This window comes from Megalops cyprinoides, chromosome 15 (assembly GCF_013368585.1).
Source record: "Megalops cyprinoides isolate fMegCyp1 chromosome 15, fMegCyp1.pri, whole genome shotgun sequence".
In the NCBI taxonomy this organism is placed as follows: domain Eukaryota; kingdom Metazoa; phylum Chordata; class Actinopteri; order Elopiformes; family Megalopidae; genus Megalops; species Megalops cyprinoides.
In genome coordinates, this window is record NC_050597.1 from 670,001 (window position 1) to 690,000 (window position 20,000).

At 50.1% G+C, this 20,000-nt stretch overlaps 2 protein-coding genes across 2 annotated transcripts in view; one reads left to right on the forward strand and one right to left on the reverse strand.

Moving 5' to 3' along the window:
* Positions 1-5,460, reverse strand: part of LOC118790257 (SPARC-like protein 1) — a 5,980-nt gene extending 520 nt beyond the window's left edge. The window contains exons 1-6 of the mRNA XM_036547162.1: positions 5,398-5,460; positions 4,025-4,097; positions 3,496-3,607; positions 3,082-3,200; positions 1,023-1,177; positions 473-585 (exon numbers count right to left, since the gene is read on the reverse strand). Coding sequence (XP_036403055.1) covers positions 473-585; positions 1,023-1,177; positions 3,082-3,200; positions 3,496-3,607; positions 4,025-4,097; positions 5,398-5,460 — 635 coding nt within the window. The remainder of the gene's footprint in view (positions 1-472; positions 586-1,022; positions 1,178-3,081; positions 3,201-3,495; positions 3,608-4,024; positions 4,098-5,397) is intronic.
* Positions 5,461-9,518: 4,058 nt separating this feature from the next.
* The window catches only part of ccser2a (coiled-coil serine-rich protein 2a), a 47,508-nt gene continuing 37,026 nt past the window's right edge, over positions 9,519-20,000 (forward strand). The window contains exon 1 of the mRNA XM_036547163.1: positions 9,519-10,330. The gene's annotated coding sequence lies outside the window, so the exon portion shown is untranslated. The remainder of the gene's footprint in view (positions 10,331-20,000) is intronic.

Sequence of the window (20,000 nt, forward strand, 5' to 3'; positions counted from 1 at the left end):
ACACACACACACACACACATACACACACACGTGCACACACACACACACACACACACACACACACACACACACACACACACACACACACACATAGCAGTAAGAGTAATTCTGCTAACTCTTGTTCCATTTAATCAAAGATTCCATTTAGGTGGCAGAGGGCAGAGCGGCAGGCGATAAATCCCAGCGTCATTAAGACTGACAGCGGCTGAGCCTGACGCTACAGCCTCATAACCGCACCACTGAGGGAGGGAGTGGAGGGGGGTGGGGGGGTGTAGGTGTGGGTGGGAGGGTGTAGGAGGGGATGGAGGGGGGGTGTAGGTGTGGGTGGGAGGGTGTAGGAGGGGATGGAGGGGGGGTGTAGGTGTGGGTGGGAGGGTGTAGGAGGGGATGGAGGGGGGGTGTAGGTGTGGGTGGGAGGGTGTAGGAGGGGATGGAGGGGGGGTGCAGGGGGGTGGGGCAGAGGGGGCCTCACCTGAAGAATGGGCGTGCACAGCGCTCCAGGGGCATGCGTTTGTAGCGCAGCTTCCTCAGATCCCGCCGGCTCAGGCTCCCGTCCCGGTTCCGATCCAACTGGGTGAACCTCCGCTGGGGCGGGGAGGGAGGGGAGAGGGGTGGGGGAGGGGGGGGGGGGGGGGGGGGGGGGGGGGGGCGGGAGAGAGGGGTGGGGAGAGGGCGAGGAGACAGGGGAGAGGGGCGGGGACACACTTTCATTTCTGCCTTGCTAATTCAGTGGCTGTAATGAGAATCTGTTCATCTTCACAGTAACACAGTAACTAAGCTGAGTATCAGAGGGCAGCTGCTATTTCTGAGCTCTGGAAACAGAGGATCGGTTGGCATGGTGAGCATTACAGCTGTGTGTGTGAGACACTTCCACAGGCACCTGCATGGCATGATCCCCCCCACCTCCTCCTCCTCTGATCCCCCCCACCTCCTCCTCCTCTGATCCCCCCACCTCCTCCTCCTCTGATCCCCCCCACCTCCTCCTCTGATCCCCCCCACCTCCTCCTCCTCTGGGCTCGTACCTCCGCCAGGCTCCTGCGCTGAACGCCACTCAGGCAGCTCTGGGGAGGGGGGGCGGAGCTGTGGGACTCCCCCATGCGGCTGAGCAGCAGGAACCAGTCCAGCAGGCGGTAGGGGAACTGCCCCAGCTCCTCCTCAGTGCACACGTCCCGGGAAACTGCGACAGAGCGGAGCGGAGAGGGCCTCACTGAGCCAGGTGTTTCACTGCGCAGCTGCAGGTGTTTCACTGGGCAGCTGCAGGTGTTTCACTGGGCAGCTGCAGGTGTTTTAATGCGCAGCTGCAGGTGTTTCACTGCGCAGCTGCAGGTGTTTTAATGTGCAGCTGCAGGTGTTTCACTGCGCAGCTGCAGGTGTTTTAATGCGCAGCTGCAGGTGTTTCACTGCGCAGCAGCAGGTGTTTCACTGGGCAGCTGCAGGTGTTTTAATGTGCAGCTGCAGGTGTTTCACTGCGCAGCAGCAGGTGTTTCACTGGGCAGCTGCAGGTGTTTTAATGTGCAGCTGCAGGTGTTTCACTGCGCAGCTGCAGGTGTTTTAATGTGCAGCTGCAGGTGTTTTAATGTGCAGCTGCAGGTGTTTTAATGCGCAGCTGTAGGTGTTTTAATGCGCAGCTGCAGGTGTTTCACTGCGCAGCTGCAGGTGTTTTAATGCGCAGCTGCAGGTGTTTTAATGTGCAGCTGCAGGTGTTTCACTGCGCAGCTGCAGGTGTTTTAATGCGCAGCTGCAGGTGTTTCACTGGGCAGCTGCAGGTGTTTTAATGCGCAGCTGCAGGTGTTTCACTGGGCAGCTGCAGGTGTTTTAATGTGCAGCTGCAGGTGTTTCACTGGGCAGCTGCGGGTGTTTTAATGCGCAGCTGCAGGTGTTTTAATGAGCAGCTGCAGGTGTTTTAATGTGCAGCTGCAGGTGTTTTAATGTGCAGCTGCAGGTGTTTTAATGTGCAGCTGTAGGTGTTTTAATGTGCAGCTGCAGGTGTTTCACTACGCAGCTGCAGGTGTTTTAATGTGCAGCTGTAGGTGTTTTAATGTGCAGCTGTAGGTGTTTTAATGCGCAGCTGCAGGTGTTTTAATGTGCAGCTGCAGGTGTTTCACTGCGCAGCTGCAGGTGTTTTAATGTGCAGCTGCAGGTGTTTCACTGCGCAGCTGCAGGTGTTTTAATGCGCAGCTGCAGGTGTTTCACTGCGCAGCAGCAGGTGTTTCACTGGGCAGCTGCAGGTGTTTTAATGTGCAGCTGCAGGTGTTTCACTGCGCAGCAGCAGGTGTTTCACTGGGCAGCTGCAGGTGTTTTAATGTGCAGCTGCAGGTGTTTCACTGCGCAGCTGCAGGTGTTTTAATGTGCAGCTGCAGGTGTTTTAATGTGCAGCTGCAGGTGTTTTAATGCGCAGCTGTAGGTGTTTTAATGCGCAGCTGCAGGTGTTTCACTGCGCAGCTGCAGGTGTTTTAATGCGCAGCTGCAGGTGTTTTAATGTGCAGCTGCAGGTGTTTCACTGCGCAGCTGCAGGTGTTTTAATGCGCAGCTGCAGGTGTTTCACTGCGCAGCTGCAGGTGTTTTAATGCGCAGCTGCAGGTGTTTTAATGTGCAGCTGCAGGTGTTTCACTGCGCAGCTGCAGGTGTTTTAATGCGCAGCTGCAGGTGTTTCACTGGGCAGCTGCAGGTGTTTTAATGTGCAGCTGCAGGTGTTTCACTGGGCAGCTGCGGGTGTTTTAATGCGCAGCTGCAGGTGTTTTAATGAGCAGCTGCAGGTGTTTTAATGTGCAGCTGCAGGTGTTTTAATGTGCAGCTGCAGGTGTTTTAATGTGCAGCTGTAGGTGTTTTAATGTGCAGCTGCAGGTGTTTCACTGCGCGGCTGTAGGTGTTTCACTACGCAGCAGCAGGTGTTTCACTGGGCAGCTGCAGGTGTTTCACTGGGCAGCTGCAGGTGTTTTAATGTGCAGCTGCAGGTGTTTCACTGCGCAGCTGCAGGTGTTTTAATGTGCAGCTGTAGGTGTTTTAATGTGCAGCTGCAGGTGTTTTAATGTGCAGCTGCAAGTGTTTCACTGCGCAGCTGCAGGTGAGAGGGCTCAGTACCTATGCAGGGTCCCCTGTGCGCCAGCCCGATGTGGCGCCTCTTGCGACAGGCCTCTTTATGCAGTAGACACTCGCTGCCGTACGTCTTCCCCAGCACGCTGCACACTGGCGCCCCCTGCCTGCACAGGAGAGAAACATCCATGCCATCCTAACCACTGAGGAGGACACTGATGGGCACTGTATCACTCTGTGTTTTTCTTTGTGAAACTGATCTGTGCGTTTTTCTCTCTATGTGCTCTGTGTTTCTGTTACGCGGTTATGAGGCCTTCTGCCCTTGCTGATGAAGTGGGCCTGTGGGGGCGTTTGTGTGAATCAGAGACACTCCGTCGCCATGGCCGCAGTTATCTAAAGGTCCTTTTTATTCATGTGAAATGGGAAATATGGGAAATATGGGAAATGTGCTTTCGCTCTCACCTTGGACAGGCCTGAGGGCATACGCACCTCGGGAGCAGGATCCCGCCCTCCTGCACCACCTGACACCAGGAGCCAATGGGACTGTGACACCTCAGCAACTCACAGAGCTCCTCTGAGAGAGAGAGAGGGAGGCAGGGAGGGAGGGAGAGAGGAAGAGAAAGGGAGAGAGAGAGGGAGAGGGAGAGAGACAGAGAGAGAGAAAGAGAGGGAGAGGGGGAGATAGGGAGAGAGAGACAGAGAGAGAGAGAGAAAGAGGGAGGGGGGAGAGAGAGAGAGGGAGAGGGAGAGGGAGATGGAGAGAGGGAGATGGGGAGAGAGAGAGAGAGAGGGAGAGGGAGAGGGAGAGAGGGAGATGGGGGGAGGAGAAAGAGAGGGAGAGGGAGAGAGAGCGATGGGGGGGTTTGGGTAAAGTATCACCTGTCCTTCTTTATTCCTCTTGTTTTAATGTCAGTGTGCAGCCGCAGCCCCTCAACAATAAGCAGCATTGTCTGCTTCCTCTCATGGCGCAGACTGTGGTTCTGAGACTCACCGGGACGAACCCGACCCAGATACGGCCTCAGCGTCTCCTCCGCCAGCCTCTGCCTGCGCTGTGCCCTGCCCCCCTGCAACACACACACACTCAGTCACTATACACACACACACACACACACATTGACATGCACTCACTGCATAAACATGGAAAAATAACTCACATTCTTTGGAAGGATTCCAAACTGCTGTGCAAGACTCATGAAAAGTACCAGTTATTTTTGGATTTTTTGATTAATGGTCAAAAATGCAATTGTTTTCACAGTATGTGCTGCTCTATGAACTGGCATTTTTCCTCAGGTTTGCACATAAACAGCCTTAGGTGCTGAAGGGATTCCCTCCCACTTTAGATTCACGCAGAAGCACTCAGAACACTGAACACCATCTGAGGCTGCATTTTAAGGATGTGATCACACAGTGATGAATTACATTGTTCTGATATTTTCAGGATGATCTCATCTTTATTCTGAGTGTTGTTTTACACAGACACACATACACACACACTCTGCTCTGAGCATGGTATTGATGCATATTGATCAGGCCTACAGAAGCGTTTAGGGGTTCAGGCTTCACCCCATCGCTGTAAAGAATTCCCTGAAAGACGGATCACAGATGCGATGCTGCCTCTCTGGCACACGCACTGTCCACGGTAATGTGTTCCAGCAGGAGTTTTTTGGAACTTTTTTTTCAAGGGGCACACAAATTGCTTTAAAGCAAATAAACTCTGGCCTATGAACACCGATTATTAGTTCATTTTTCTTTTTCTGACCAAAAACATCTGTCTGGATCCCTGTAGTCAATAACAACCAGACAGACCATCCAATTAAAGGAAATGACAGTGAAAATGCACTTATTATTGCTCCTGTTTGCACTTGTCCTGATTCCTGTTCCCCATAACAGCCTGGGTTTGGCCTGGCCCGCTGGAACAGGAAGCTTCTGGGTCTGTGTGCTTTGTAGCCTGTGCCAGGTCCACATCTGCCCTGAACCAACGCCACCGAGACGAGAAACAGCTGCTGGACTGCAGAGGAGCACAAACACTGCAGCCTATCAGGGATCACCCTGCAGTGTGGGTGTGTTTAAAATAAAGCCCAATCTGCAGTTAAACCGACCTCTGCCTGTGCAGACAGTCAGAGCAGAAAGGACCTGTGTGTGAGCAGAGTGTGTGTGTTTGAGCAGAGTGTGTGTGTGTGTGTGAGCAGAGTGTGTGTGTATGAGTGTGTGTGAGCAGAGTGTGTGTGTATGAGTGTGTGTGAGCAGAGTGTGTGTGTATGAGTGTGTGTGAACAGAGTGTGTGTGTATGAGTGTGTGTGTATGATTCAAGCTCCTGCTCTCCTCAGTGGCTCCACACTCGCTGGGTTCTCCCTGCGTTCTTACCATGATCTTCTTAAACTGCAGCGCCAGTGTCAGGAGCAGCAGCAGATGGGTGCTGATGAGCATGGCACCTGTGTCCCGCCGGGCCAGGTGAGAGGAGCCCAGGTGAGAGGAGCCCAGGTGAGAGGAGACCAGGTGAGAGGAGACCAGGTGAGAGGAGACCAGTGAGAGGAGTCCAGGTGAGAGGAGACCAGTGAGAGGAGTCCAGTGAGAGGGGACCAGTGAGAAGAGACCAGTGAGAGGAGTCCAGGTGAGAGGAGACCAGTGAGAGGAGACCAGTGAAAGGAGATCAGTGAGAGGAGACCAGGTGAGAGGGGACTCACTCACAACCCTGCAGGGGCAATTAGCACAGCGCTCAGACCCAGCACCCTAACCCCACTGCACAGGGACTATAGCTCACTCTCAGGTACACAGCAACCTGAATGCCTCTGGAAGCTGTTAGCAGTTAGTGTTGTGGTGTGACCCGAGTGCCAGGTGTTGCCCTGGCAGGTGGTGTGACGGTGACGGTGGCTGAGGGCACGTGCCCCCCCCCCCCCCCACCCCCCCACCGCAAAGAATTCCCTGAAAGACGCTTCGCAGATGCGATGCAGCCTCTCTGGCACATGCACTGTCCACGGTAATGTGTTCCAGCAGGAGTTTTTTGGAACTTTTTTTTCAAGGGGCACACAAATTGCTTTAAAGCAAATAAACTCTGGCCTGTAAACACCAATTATTAGTTCTTTTTCTGACCAAATACATCTGTCTGGATCCCTGTAGTCAATAACAACCAGGCCATCCAATTAAAGGAAACAACAGTGAAAAACACACTTATTATTTCAGCTGTCTGTAATAAACTCAGAAATCTAATCTACAGTGTGAATGCAGTCATTTCACACACACACACACACACACACACACACACACACACACACACACACACACACACCCTCATTTTTCATGTTTCTTTCTTCCTTTTGCTGCATGTCTCTTTTAAACTATTATTAATTTACATTTGGTCTGTCTGATGGCAATAATGTTGATTTTCATTATGTGATAATATGATACGATTATTAAACATTAAAAAAATATTCAAGACTGAAGGTAAGGGGATATGACTGGGACTGCGCTGACCAGCGGTGATTCGGGGAAGAGTCTTACCTGCGGTGATTCGGGGAAGAGTCGTACCTGCGGTGATTTGGGGAAGAGTCGTACCTGCGGTGATTTGGGGAAGAGTCTTACCTGAGTTTCTTCTGCTCGGTCCTTTGTTTGCGCCTTTCTTCCTCTCTCTTTTCGTGCCGTCTCAGTCTTCTCCTCTGCTGGTGTCTGATCCTCTTATCTCTGTGTCCTCAGTGCTATTGCCCAATCCTGCCCACTTCTTTCCACTTTTATTTCCCTTTCTTACATTACACTCTGTCCTCTCTTCCCCACCCCCCACATCAGATCCGCGCGGTTTAGTACGAACCCCCCACCCCTGCTTTACCCCTCTGAACGCCACAAAGGGTCACACTTTCGCACTGTACATCTCCTGGGACGCAGAAGATGTACAGTGGAGATGAAAGACAGTCCTGTGAGCGTTTCTCTCTCACGGTGAGGAGGATCCTGGCTGATCGGCCGAGCCCACGTCTTCTCTGGCCTGTAAATCTCTGAGGCGGTAAAACCGTTCCAGCTACAATCAGAACCAGCCGCTCACCCTCTCCCTCTGCAAAAACCTGCTGTCTGCTCTGGATACAAACAATACAGTTCACCTGAGCCTCTGCGATGGTGATGATGATGAAGGTGGTGATGATGGTAACTGCAACAGCTATTGTTACGGCAGTGCAGGTAATGATGATGCAGCATTTGAGGTGAGACAAGGTGTAGAAAGTACCTAATTGTGTGGATGTAAGTATGCCTGAATTTAGTAATGGATCAGAGACAAGGGGGCAGCTGGCACTGACTGTGTTTCACGGAGCCGCGGGGTAAAGGAAACACGCAAAGGTAAAAAATGGGATATTACAGAAAAGTTTGCAGGTTCACAGGATTTATTTTGATCTCAAACCTGTTCGATGAGATTGAAAATAGTTTAACACTGCCATCTTGTGGTCATAAAGAGTTGAACACATACAAAAATGCAAATAGTGCTACATGCACCAGCCGAATACTATGTGAGAAGGGCTACCTTTTGATTGCGCCATATTGCTTCTCCTAATGCAGTTATGCGTATTGTCACCTCACCTTCCCCTCGCTTTCTCCCTCTCCTCTGTTCCTCTTGTTTGCTCCTCTTTCTTCCTCTGTGTCAGAAGGTTCTGTTTCTTCCTGTCTGCTCCCATTTCAGCATGGAGACACGAAGCTCTCAAGTTTCCCCTCAGATTAAAATTTCATGCCCTGCTCTCAGAGTGTCTCTCAGACCACAGCAAATTAATACTAGAGAGTGGAGCGCTAAATGCAGCGAAAAAGCTCCCCCCCCTCTCTGTCCCTCTCTCTCTCTCTATCTCTCTCTCTGTCTCTCTCTGCCTCTCTCTCTCCCTCTCTCTCTCTCTCTCTGGAATATAATAGGTTACACATGCTGCCAAACCAAAGAAAAAGTAAAAGACACACTTACATTCTGGTAAATGAAATATATGCTTTTATGTGAAATAAACACATAATAGTATGTTTCAGACACGTGCGATGAGAGTGAGAGAGTCACATGGAGAGTAAGGTGGAAGGAAGCTAGCATGGACAGGATGGACTTGCAAAAGCCACGGTCACTCTCACACATCTACAGAAAGCTGCATGTCATCCTCTCAGATTTCCCCTGCCATTCCCTTCTTTACTGATCAATATCTACAGGGACAGGCAACTGCAGCCATCAGATCGGGTTCTGTTAGTGTTCCATTTAACAGAGTAGTGGAATCGGTACATTTAACAGCTGCCAATAATGTGCAATCCACACCCTCATGATGTACCAAACCAGTTGTTTTGTTGTGAAGTGTTTGAAAATCTGACTTCAGGGTTGCCAGATAATGGCTTTATATCTCACAGGCTGAGTTACTGTACCCATTTAAACTGTGCTCAGCAATTTTGCACTCAGAGGTTTTGGTCAGGCATGTGAGTGCATTCACAGCGTGAATCCAGCTGATTTCAGCTGCCGATGTTTGCTGGATTATTCCTGAAATGTCCATCTCTTCAGAGACCGTTTGTGGGCTGCCTTAATTTAGCTTTATCTATGACTTATTACTTATTTGATTATTTATCTACGACTGAAGGACATGTTAGTAAAGTCATTGTACTGTTTTATTGGCTCAATAAGAATGAGGAGTGAGATATAAACATCACATTTTCTCAGATGTAGAGCTGCTTACAAAGTATGAGTCTAAAGTTATTCAGATCTGTCTCTGAAAACAGTGATTCTGTCCCATTGACTTGCACATCAAAACACTTTCTTATTGCTAGGAATATCATGTGCCTTCATTGATCTTTTGTTGTTGTTTATTATATTGACAGTTCAATGTCAAATATATTTATAGATTGAGTGTTATTAGAAACCCAGTCTTTCATTAGGCTAAGTTGGCAGTCCTTTCTACAAATGCAGTAATGGCTCTTGACCTATTGGCTCTTGAACCAAAAACAGGGAGCTCTGACAGCTTATCGTCTGTGATTTGAACTAAGAAATGCATTTACTTGCAGCCAGTTCTGCCGGATGCTCTATCGCAGGGGTGGCCAAACCTCTCCTGGAGAGCCACTTGTTCTGCATGTTTTAGATCTCTCCCTGCTCCAACACAGCTGATTCAAATGATCAGTTTGTTATTCAGCAGCTTCAGGAGTTCATAACGAGTTGATCATTTGAATCAGCTGTGCTGGAGCAGGGAGAGATCTAAAACATGCAGGACAGGTGGCTCTCCAGGAGAGGGTTGGCCACCCCTGCTCTATCGTATGCTCTACAGTAGGCTAAAGGGAAGTCTGCAGATGATTGACTGGCTGAACATTGGGCCAAGGCCGCAGTGTTTTGCATTGTCCAACCAAATTACAATTGTTTTGCTGTCATTCATTTATTTCCTCCGTAAAGGATGTTTATTCAAACATCTGGCAACTCTGCGTGAGAATTTGCTAAAATTCGTGCACAAGCACTGGACCTTGTGGACGCGCACGTAACGGGGCAGGAGGGATTCCTGTGGACGCGCACGTAGCGGGGCAGGAGTGTTACCGTAGCTGTGATTGTGTGTGCATGACTCCGGAGGCAGGGATGGATTAGGACGCGCCGGTGTCGGAGAGTGGTTGTTAACCGTTAGTGTATTTGTCGATGTAATGTAGTGATTAAATGCAGAAAAAGGAGATAAATGCGGCATTTCGGCGGTGAATGGGGAGCGTCAGCTGTAGCACGGGGAGGGATGGTGTGATCCAGCCCGGGGAACAGCCTGAGAAGGCAGGACGGGAGGAGGATGCTGGACTCCACAGCGCATCGGAGACCGCCGTGTGACCCGATCAAACGCAGGACTTAAAGATTTACTCATCCTGACGAACAACAGACACCAGCGTCGTTATTGTCGTATGCAAAACCTTACCGTGGAACAGCCATTCAGCTAGCTAGGTTAGCAAGGTATGACATTAGCATTAGCTAGCAGGAACCTGGCGTAGGGCGCTGAACGTCATTGATTTGTTTACAGCGAGCCGTCGCTGCTAGCAGGTTAGCTTCCCGGGAGGTGCCTGCCGATGGGCTGAGCCGCTAACCTGTGCGCGCTGTGCGTCAGAAATACCGCTCGCTGTATAGGTAAAACTAGCAAACTTCAGGTAGCTGGGATTTTCGTCGAAGCGTAGCTAGTTTGTTAAAAAGGGTGCTGCCTATTTGTAAACGTTACATGGGGATGTAACGTCGCTGTAACTGTGCAGACCTGAGGTCATATTGCTATCCGGCAGACTTGCTTAACTAACTACAGGAAGGAATCGCGCACCATATCTTCCCTGCTGGATTCTAAACTGATGAGCACGATTTTTTTAGGTAAGCCTTCAACTTTTTAATTAGCTGCCCAAAATGCACGTTTGTCGGGCTGTCATTGCACTCCAAACTCCAGGGTGCAGTTTATGAAGCTTGGATTTATGTGCATAATCTTGCTTGCTTATTTGAAAAAAAGAGGCTGTTGTCCTCATATTCACTGAAATTACCAAGAACATTGCAATCACGAACAAAATGCGAATACATGCATTTCATGTCACAGTGTAAACGCTGTGACCTCCCTGCCCATGTGGAAAAGTACTGTAATGGCTGTCCTATATGTGTGATTATTGGGTTACTGTATGTGGTGATGTCCTGTACGTGTGGTTAGTGCTGTATGTGGTGTTGTCCTGTACGTGTGGTTAGTGCTGTGTATGGTGTTGTCCTGTACGTGTGGTTAGTGCTGTATGTGGTGTTGTCCTGTATGTGTGGTTAGTGCTGTATGTGGTGTTGTCCTGTACGTGTGGTTAGTGCTGTGTGTGGTGTTGTCCTGTATGTGTGGTTAGAGCTGTATGTGGTGATGTCAGTGTTTCCTTTGTTTTGTTCTGTTTTGGTCACATGAGTTGGCTTTCAAACGGAGCCACACAGGCAGTGTTAAACGCACAAACAGGTGGTCTGTTCTGGAGTGTTTTCGCGCAGTGAAAAACGCTTGCTCACGGTTGTCCGACGCCAGCTTTCATCCGCCATTCATAAATGCAGTATGACAGTTGTTATGTCAGATGTTCCTGGCTGTAGAAGCGTCAGCATGAATTCCCGTCCGGTTCACATCCCCGCAGGTGAGGATTCGGATGAGCTTTCCTCTGCAGCTTCACTCCAGTGATGTGGAAGGCAGTGTGTGTCGTACTTTATGCAACACAAACCCCTTAGGGGATGTTATGTAGACTTGGGCTACTGACTACGAGATTTATGTAACTACAGTATACACACACAGGCACACACACACACACTAATAAAGGGAGTTATGTAACCCATACCTTTTTTGCTTTTTTTTGGAGTAACTATTTGTATGTTATTTATTTTTGTTTGTCTTTGCTGCCACATTTTCCAGTCATACAAGCCTATGTATGGTTGGAATAGACTGAAAAATACGAAGTATGGTGAAACCTTTCAACGTTGGTACATTTTTATACTTTGTACATAACCATGGTGTTCCTGTTAGACAATATCTGAGATTAACATGTAAAAATCCTTTATATTTCACCTGTGAAACTTCCACTCTCTTAGTAGGGCAGCAGTGGTCATTTCTAGCCGGCAGTTTTGGATCCTCTTTGTCTCAGAGACATTAAAGTGTGTTTGCACGTGTCTTTGGAGTGTGTGCTGTGTTTCTTTGGAGTGTGTGCTGTGTTTCTTTGGAGTGTGTGCTGTGTTTCTTTGGATGGCTGTGCTGCTGAACTTCCTGTGCTCAGGTGTTAGCTTACAGTGTTCAGGTGGGCTGGAGGTCACTGGTGCCTGAACGCTGCTGACAGGAGCTGATGTACTCTCAGTCAGGTGATGGGGGCAGTCAGGTGTGTGCGGGGACAGAGGGACTGCAGGACAGAGGCAGACGGCTGGCACAGGGGTAAAATCTAACGCTGAAGTGTGGTAAAGGCAGGGCACTCCTGCCAGCACTCAGTCCTCTGGGTACTGATAAGTGCGTATGGTTCTGCTTTGTCTGTGAGTGTGTGTGTCAGACCGAGAGACTGACAGTGTGTGTGTGTGTGCGTGCGTTTGTGTACGTGTGTGTGTGTGTACGTGCGTGTGTGTGTGTTTGTGTTTGTGTTTGTGTGTGTGCGTGTGTTTGTGTTTGCGTGCGTGTGTGTGTGTGTTTGTGTGTGCGTGCGTGTGTTTGTGTGTGTGTGTGTGTGTGTGTGCGTGTGTTTTTGGCAGTGCCAGTCCTGGGCTGTTTGTGTACTGACATGTAGTGAGACTTCAGCTGGCACAGATTATCACTTCATTTCTGATGCTGTATTTCTGTGTGAGTATGAGAGAGAGTGAGTTCCTTTCATAGTGCAGCTCAGTCAGGTACCTTTGACCTTTCCCGCTGGCTACCCATGAAGCCCTGGCCTGGCGCTAAATAGCCAGCAGACTCAGTGGAGCCTTTCCCTCTGACAGAATAAACACCAAGACTCAGAACTGCACTCTCACTGCCTTCAGTGTGGTCTGTCCAATGTGAATTCATAGCTTGGAACTGTGGGTAGAGATTTGCACCTGCTGCCTGGCACAGTCAATTAGGTGAGAGCGTGAAATAAAACATTTCTCTAAATAGTAGGTGGACAAGCTACTATAGCTGTTTTGGAGAAATATTCCTCTTAGACTAATTCAAATACTGAGTATTTAATATTTGGTATGCCCTTCGATTAGCTAGCTTGGATATGCTTATAGCTTGCCAGAATTTTAAAATAGTTGTTTGATCGAAATTTCACCATACCTGTCTAGTGTTAAATTTACCTGGAAGAGCAGAAGTGAGTCACCACTTCAGCAGTGATGTGCTTTAAAGCAGACAGCGGGAGCTTCTGTGGGAACTGGCAAACTGTGACCACATATTTTACATCACCAGTCCGAGGAGGAACCTAATTAGACCACTTTGTGCTGTTAACAGCCCGAAAGCTGACAGGGCCAACTTTTTCCGAGGAGTCATTCTTTGTGAAATAAGACTTTGGCTTAACTCTCAGATTTTCTTGAAAGTTGACTTCTGTTGGTAATGTGAACGTAACCGTTTTAATTCATGCTGCATACCATTTAAAAAACATTGTGTTTGCCGTTTTCCATGTGAAAGCACACTGCATGTCACAGTAGAGCCCCTTTAGTTTTGCAGATACGGTCCGCATTGTGGTGGGGGTGGGGCAGAGTATCTGCTAATAACCAAACTGGATGTTGGCCAAAACCAGCAGTGTTCCCTTTCCGGTTATTATCAGTCTCGTGTTCTTCCACAGAGGTTAAAGGTCATATTTTCCCTTAGATAGAGGCCTGTTTTACAGGGCTGCAGGAGCATCAGCAGCCGGTGAAGCGGGAGTGAAAGTGGCCTGGTGTCCGAGGCGTGGACTCAGAGCCGGGCCTGTTTCTGCAGGGACAGCGTGTGACTGGCCCAGGGTGACCTGTTATCACTGCTGTGATTATCTGTCTCACTCGGGCAGGTAAGGAGATTGATAATTAGCTGCAGCTAAAGGAAGCTGGCGCTACTGCAGATGATCCTGTCTCAGCTGTGTTTAGCAGAGTCAGGTGCACACACTGTGTGTGTGTGTGTGTGTGTGTGTGTCTCAGGTCCGCTCCTGGCTGCCATGCCGGTTCTGACTCTGAGTTTGTGACAGAACCCTCAGCAGTGGTTCGTGTCTGCATATCTCCCCCTTCAGTCAGTGTCCGTGTGGACAGCCCTGCCCTGGGTGGCTGTTCGTTCAGGTAGAATTGGCCTGCAAAATGTGTGTTGGTGTTGGAGATTTCTGATGCAGTCAGTGATGGATTGTGGGATGGTTTTCTCTGTCTCTCTCCTTCCCTCTGTGTCCGCTTCAGGGGGACCTGCACAGCCTGAGCCTGCACTGTTTCTCTCTTGCTGTCAGTCACCGGCTTTGATTGGCTTTGAACCAATCAAAAGGTGCCCAAAAGTCAGCAAAACACAATGATTGGTTCAAATCAGTGAGTCACGCATAACGCACATTGATGTGTACTGTTCTTGCGGTTTCTGAAGCCTCGCTCTCGTATCGGCGGTGTGAGGGGCTTCTCTCTTGGCCTGTGCTTCACTGCTGTGCTGTCTGCGTCTCTCCGTGCCTCGGGGCTCATTTGGGGCTAACGCCCTCAGACAGGCAGTCACACCTTCTGATTCTGACATCAGATTGACTCCAGACTGCCGCACCCTCTCTGTCGCGGCTCGGAGGGGCCGTTTGCTCAGGGCTGGCCTCCAGGACCGGCTGCGCTGGCACTGATGGGCTTACCGTGCTGATTCTCAGGGCTGGGAGTGAACTGGCTGTTCAGACAGACAGACAGACAGACAGAGTGAGGTAGAGCTGGGCACAGCAGGGCATAACTGAGGAGGGTGGAACTGTGGGACAGACAGACAGACAGACAGACGGCAACTCTCCCATTCAGTTAAAACATTGCTTGAATGGACCTGAATGATAGGTGCATTCATATTTATGTTATTAAATTGTATAATGGGCTTTACCTTTATGAATTTCATTGCTGTAGCACTTTTGAAGGAGAGAATTCGAAGGCACATTGACCTACTGAGGATAAATAGCTGTATGAAACTGATGGGAAAATAATGTTAATTATTAAGGTTAGTGCCAGAATCGTTTACGGTAAGGACATTTCCCCCACTGTCTTCCTGTTCTGGTTGTGTGAGTTTCTGCACAAACAACATTTTTTTTTGGCTATAAGTGATATGAGCTGTAAACTAAACTGGTTGTTTCAACACCTTGACCATATGGATCCACACTTGGATGTGTTTCACAGACAGATTGTTGAAACTGTGAGGAGTATTTTTGTTGCTGTGTGGAGTCTGTGTGCTTTTGAAGAGCACTGATACTGTGTGAGCTTCACACCCCTGTCCGGTGCCCAGTCTTCCCTTGTGTTCCAGCTTTTTATTATAATGAGATAGATGCTAGCCCCTGATTAGCATTAGCACTGGAAGCTGTGCTTTGTGGAGGTTATATCCAGAGGATTTAGCTCCGGGTGAGTTGTCAGTTGTGTGTTTGTTTTCACTGATACTTTGATTGAATTAACATTTCATGGTACGGTACTCTCCATTAGGGAGAAGGGTCTGGTAAAATTTAGAAATGCACATTGTGGAAAAATGGAAGGAAGTAAATTGATATATAAAATAACTGCATCCCAGACTCACCCTGTAGAGATGGGTGGGGCATTCGGGTTTGGGACCCATGGATGAAGAGACATTGCGGTTTCCCAGCACTCTGTGCTCCGCTGATGTGGGATTTGTGACTGACAGGGTGGTCTGTCATTCAGTAATAAGGGCAGCACTCGCTGCACTGAGGGATGAATGGCCTTGTGTCTCTCCTGTCTCTGCCGGGGTGTGGTATTCAGGACCTGCTCTCACAACGGTCTGTTCTCACGTCACAGGGTACCCTTTGAACATCATGAGAGAGTGTGTCTGTGTGTGTGTCTGTGTGTGTATGTCTGTGTGTGTCTGTGTGTCTGTGTGTATGTATGTGTCTGTTTGTGTCTATGTGTGTTTGTGTGTGTGTGTGTGTGTCTGTCTGTGTGTGTGTGTGTGTCTGTCTGTGTGTGTGTGTGTGTGTGTGTGTGTGTGTGTGTGTGTCTGTGTGTCTGTGTGTCTGTGTGTGTGTGTCTGTGTGTGTCTGTCTGTGTGTGTGTCTGTGTCTGTCTGTGTGTGTGTGTCTGTGTGTGTGTGTGTGTGTGTTTGTGTCTCACTGCAGTAAAGTGAAGGTCACAGTTAGCTGGACGCTTCAGGAGCTTCTGTCCATCTGGTGCCTTGCAAAGCTGCATCAGTCTGAGGCCGTCAGCGCTGCCTTACTGAGCCAGAGCAGCACGTTACAGCAGCAGGCAGACAGACAGCAGGCATCCGGGCAGACAGCTCTGCGTTCCGGTCTGTCTCTCTCTCTCTCTCTCTCTCTCTCTCTCTGTCTCCCTCTCTGTTTCTCTGTCTCTCTCTCTCTGTCTCTGTCTCTGCCTCTGTCTCTCTGTCTCTCTGTCTCTCTGCCTCTGCCTCTGCTCACAGCGTTAGGGTGGAATGTGGAGAGTAACACACAGGCCCCTCCCCCTGACAGTGAGACTGACCCGGCTGATGTAACTGCCGGGCTGGGTAGGTGCAGGGCAGCAGTGTAAGAGCAGGCATGTTAGTGCCTGACAGAGTGTCAGACAGAGGAAGGATGCTTCAGCGAGAACCAGTCTAGATAACCCACTGTCTCAGTAACCCGAGCTCTTAATGGGCTCCTGAAAAAGTTTTAATCAAATATCCGCTCCTAATGCCTACCCATCATTCCCTCTGACTCATAATGACCTTTTGCTTCATTCTGTACTCTCAAGACATTATTGGATACATGAGGAAATCAGAAAATCAGCAGATAACTTCCTGCTCTTCTGAAGACTTTTGCTGGCTGCAGAGTGGATTCTTTCAGCTGTAACACCAGCGTGTGCGACTGCTCTCTCGGGACAGGAGATGAGTATGATAAAGGATGAGTGTCGGAGGCTCTGGCCAAGTCATTGATGCGATAAATTATTGTGATATAATATGAGTGTCATTACTTGTTATTCGGGTTTTTAAGCAGCCAAGTTTTCGTTTGAACTAAAATGGCCGTTGGGGCAGCTGGTATCCCCCTGTGGCTGAAGTATGTGCATAGTGTACAATCCTGCGCTCTACCAGTGGTGACATTGGCCACTAACCCCCTCCTCAGTGGTGAAATCGGCCACTAACCCCCTCCTCAGTGGTGAAATCAATCAGCCACTAACCCCCTCCTCAGTGGTGAAATCAATCAGCCACTAACCCCCTCCTCAGTGGTGAAATCGGCCACTAACCCCCTCCTCAGTGGTGAAATCGGCCACTAACCCCCTCCTCAGTGGTGAAATCAGCCACTAACCCCCTCCTCAGTGGACCAGCAAGGTAGGAAGTGCATTAATAACCATCCTGCTGGATGTTGCAGGTTGTCTGTCCGCAGAACTGTCCAGATGCTGAAGTCAGCAGGGGTTCACCTGGTCAGAGCAGAAGGTGGAAGGTCATGCATGTTTGCAGGTGGCTTTAGAACAATAGGCTGCCTAACTCTGAGCTCCTCCCTGCGAGCTCCCCGCTGCCGCCGCCCTGGGCTGATGTTGGTGTGATGACGTGCAGTCAGGGCTGAACGTGTTTCGTGTTTGCAGAGGGCGTGAGGAGGTGACACGCGCTACACGCTGCAGACGGGAGGAGAACCGTGGGCTGAGCTTTGGTGGGAGTGTCTGACATCAGAAGACCTGGCAGGACCAAAGCCAGAGAATCTCGCTGTAGCATCTTGCTGTCGTGTCTGATTGTAACCTCTCACTGGAGAGCCTGCTGTGCTGTCAGACCTGTGGCTCCCCCCTCCAGCGAGCGGGTGGTGTGTGGGGTGTGTGCGGGGGGTGTGCGGGGGGTATGTGTGTGTGCGGAGTGTGTGTGCGGGGTGTGTGTGCGGGATGTCTGGGGGCCTGGAGGACCAGCAGGCAGCAGTGCTCTCCTGTGGAGAGCAGCCAGGGCAGGGCTCTGACTGAGACGCCCATCAGATATTACCTCTCCTTCCAAAGGCTGCTGCTGGATCCTGCCAAACTCAGGGAAGGAGGACCGCCTGTCTCTCCATAGCAGGGAGAAACCGCCTGTCTCTCCATAGCAGGGAGAAACCGCCTGTCTCTCCATAGCAGGGAGAAACCGCCTGTCTCTCCATAGCAAGGAGAAACCGCCTGTCTCTCCATAGCAGGGAGAAACCGCCTGTCTCTCCATAGCAGGGAGAAACCGCCTGTCTCTCCATAGCAGGGAGAAACCGCCTGTCTCTCCATAGCAGGGAGAAACCGCCTGTCTCTCCATAGCAGGGAGAAACCGCCTGTCTCTCCATAGCAGGGAGAAACCGCCTGTCTCTCCATAGCAAGGAGAAACCGCCTGTCTCTCCATAGCAGGGAGAAACCGCCTGTCTCTCCATAGCAGGGAGAAACCGCCTGTCTCTCCATAGCAGGGAGAAACCGCCTGTCTCTCCATAGCAGGGAGAAACCGCCTGTCTCTCCATAGCAAGGAGAAACCGCCTGTCTCTCCATAGCAGGGAGAAACCGCCTGTCTCTCCATAGCAGGGAGAAACCGCCTGTCTCTCCATAGCAAGGAGAAACCGCCTGTCTCTCCATAGCAGGGAGAAACTCAGGTAGTTTTATTTGTCAACGCAGAGCTCGGTTTGGCTAAAGGGTAAAGTTCAGTTCTTAATGCGTGTGCCTGGGGAGTTTCGTCACTAACAAGGGGCCTGTAGTGTAGCCCTGCAGGCCTGGAGCTTTGGGTGCTTTCCAGCGTTTTTTTCTACAGGTCTTATTTAATTAGCATCAGCTAATGAGTGGCGTGGGGCGGCTCTGCCGGGAATGTCCGCTCTCTTTTCTGCAGCAGCATCCAGGAGGCCGGCTGGCAGATTTACTGATAGCTGTGTGCTGGGGGGGTGGGGGTGGTTGGGAGTTGCGGTAACTGTGCGACTGGCCGACGCCCATGGCAAGGAGTGCATGATAATCCACAATCAACTTCCCTCTCTCTGCTCTGTGATTCGCTGGTCTCAGCGTCTGCTTGTGCCTCCTGTTCAAGAGCCCAGCACAGAGGGAGAGATGAGAGGAGAACCTTTCTCTCCCCCTCCCTCTCCCTCCTTTCCTCCCCCCTCTTTTCTTTTTCTCAGTCTCTCTTTCCTCCCACGTCAATAAAACAGGTATTTCACAGAGCTGTTAGTTCAGTTGAGCATGCTTAGTATAGACAGGGATCTGTAGGAGAGCAGGGGTCTCTCTCCTCAGGGATCTGTAGAAGCAGGTATATAGTACATGTCTGTAGAAATCAGCTGCTGTCAGGCTGGTGATTGGCTGGTTGTGTGGGAGGGTGTGGTCATGGATAGCCCCCCACCCCCCCCCCCCCAGGGGCTCAGTGTGGGAAGAGCTGTTGGTCTCATTAGTACAGACTGTTCCCTGATCCTTACAGCAGGAGCAGGAGTAGATAGTGGAGCCCCATTGATTGTTATTTTTTTGCCCCCCTGGGCTGAGCTGGTGTGTGTGCAGCAGTGTGTTAGCAGCGTTTCTGTTCTGTGTAAACACACACGCACACACACACAAAAGTACACAGGATGTTGTGTGCATTTTTGTGCAGGCTGTGTCATCTGGGTGCGTGATTGGGTTCAGCTGAGCAAGGGCAGGAAATAGATACTGACCTGTTTTTTGATCCTCCTCTCTCTCTCCTCCTCTCTGTCTCTCCTCTCTCTCTCCTCCTCTCTCTCTCTCCTCTCTCTCCCCTCCTTTCTCTCTCTCTCCCCCTCTGTCTCGCTCTCTCTCCTCTCTCTCTCTCTCTCTGTCTCTCCTCTCTCTCTCTCCCCTCCTCCTCTCTCTCTCCTCTCTGTCAAATTCAAATTCAGATTCAAACAGGCTTCATTCAGAAAAGCATGACCACACCGATGTATAGTATTGCCAAAGAAATGTATACATAAATTTCATAAACATAAACAAAACGGTTATTAACTTCCTTAAAAATACATACATACAAACCCACAAACACACACACACCCGTAAATATAAATTTAACTTTGCCTAAGTAACAGGCTGTGGTCACAGTGTGCGGGCTGCTTCCTGGCCCCTGGCTTCCTGTGGATGTTTCCAGAAGCCAAGTGTTGGCATCACAGGGGCTCTGTGGGGGGTGTCTGAGGCCCCCCCGGGGTCAGACTCCTGTGCGCTCTGCCCTGCTGCCCGTGAGCCGCTGTGTGTGCCTGGGGGCGGGGCATCTCAGTCCTTCTCCCGGAGGGCCTTGGGCCAGTGATGTCATTGGCTGTCTCTGCTGGATGGCGCTGTTCCTGGGGCCTGATTAGCGTTTTTACAGCACATCAGAGCGCTCAGGACCAGCGCGGCTTTTCCCGAAAGCGCTGTGAGCGCGGGCAGAACTACAGAATCACGCTGGAACACAGAGCTGTTTCACTGTCATCTGCGCAGTCCAGGGGAAACAAACAGACACTCAGCTCTAAGCTCAGAGCTGCTCCATATTTAATACTCTACAGACAGCACAGTG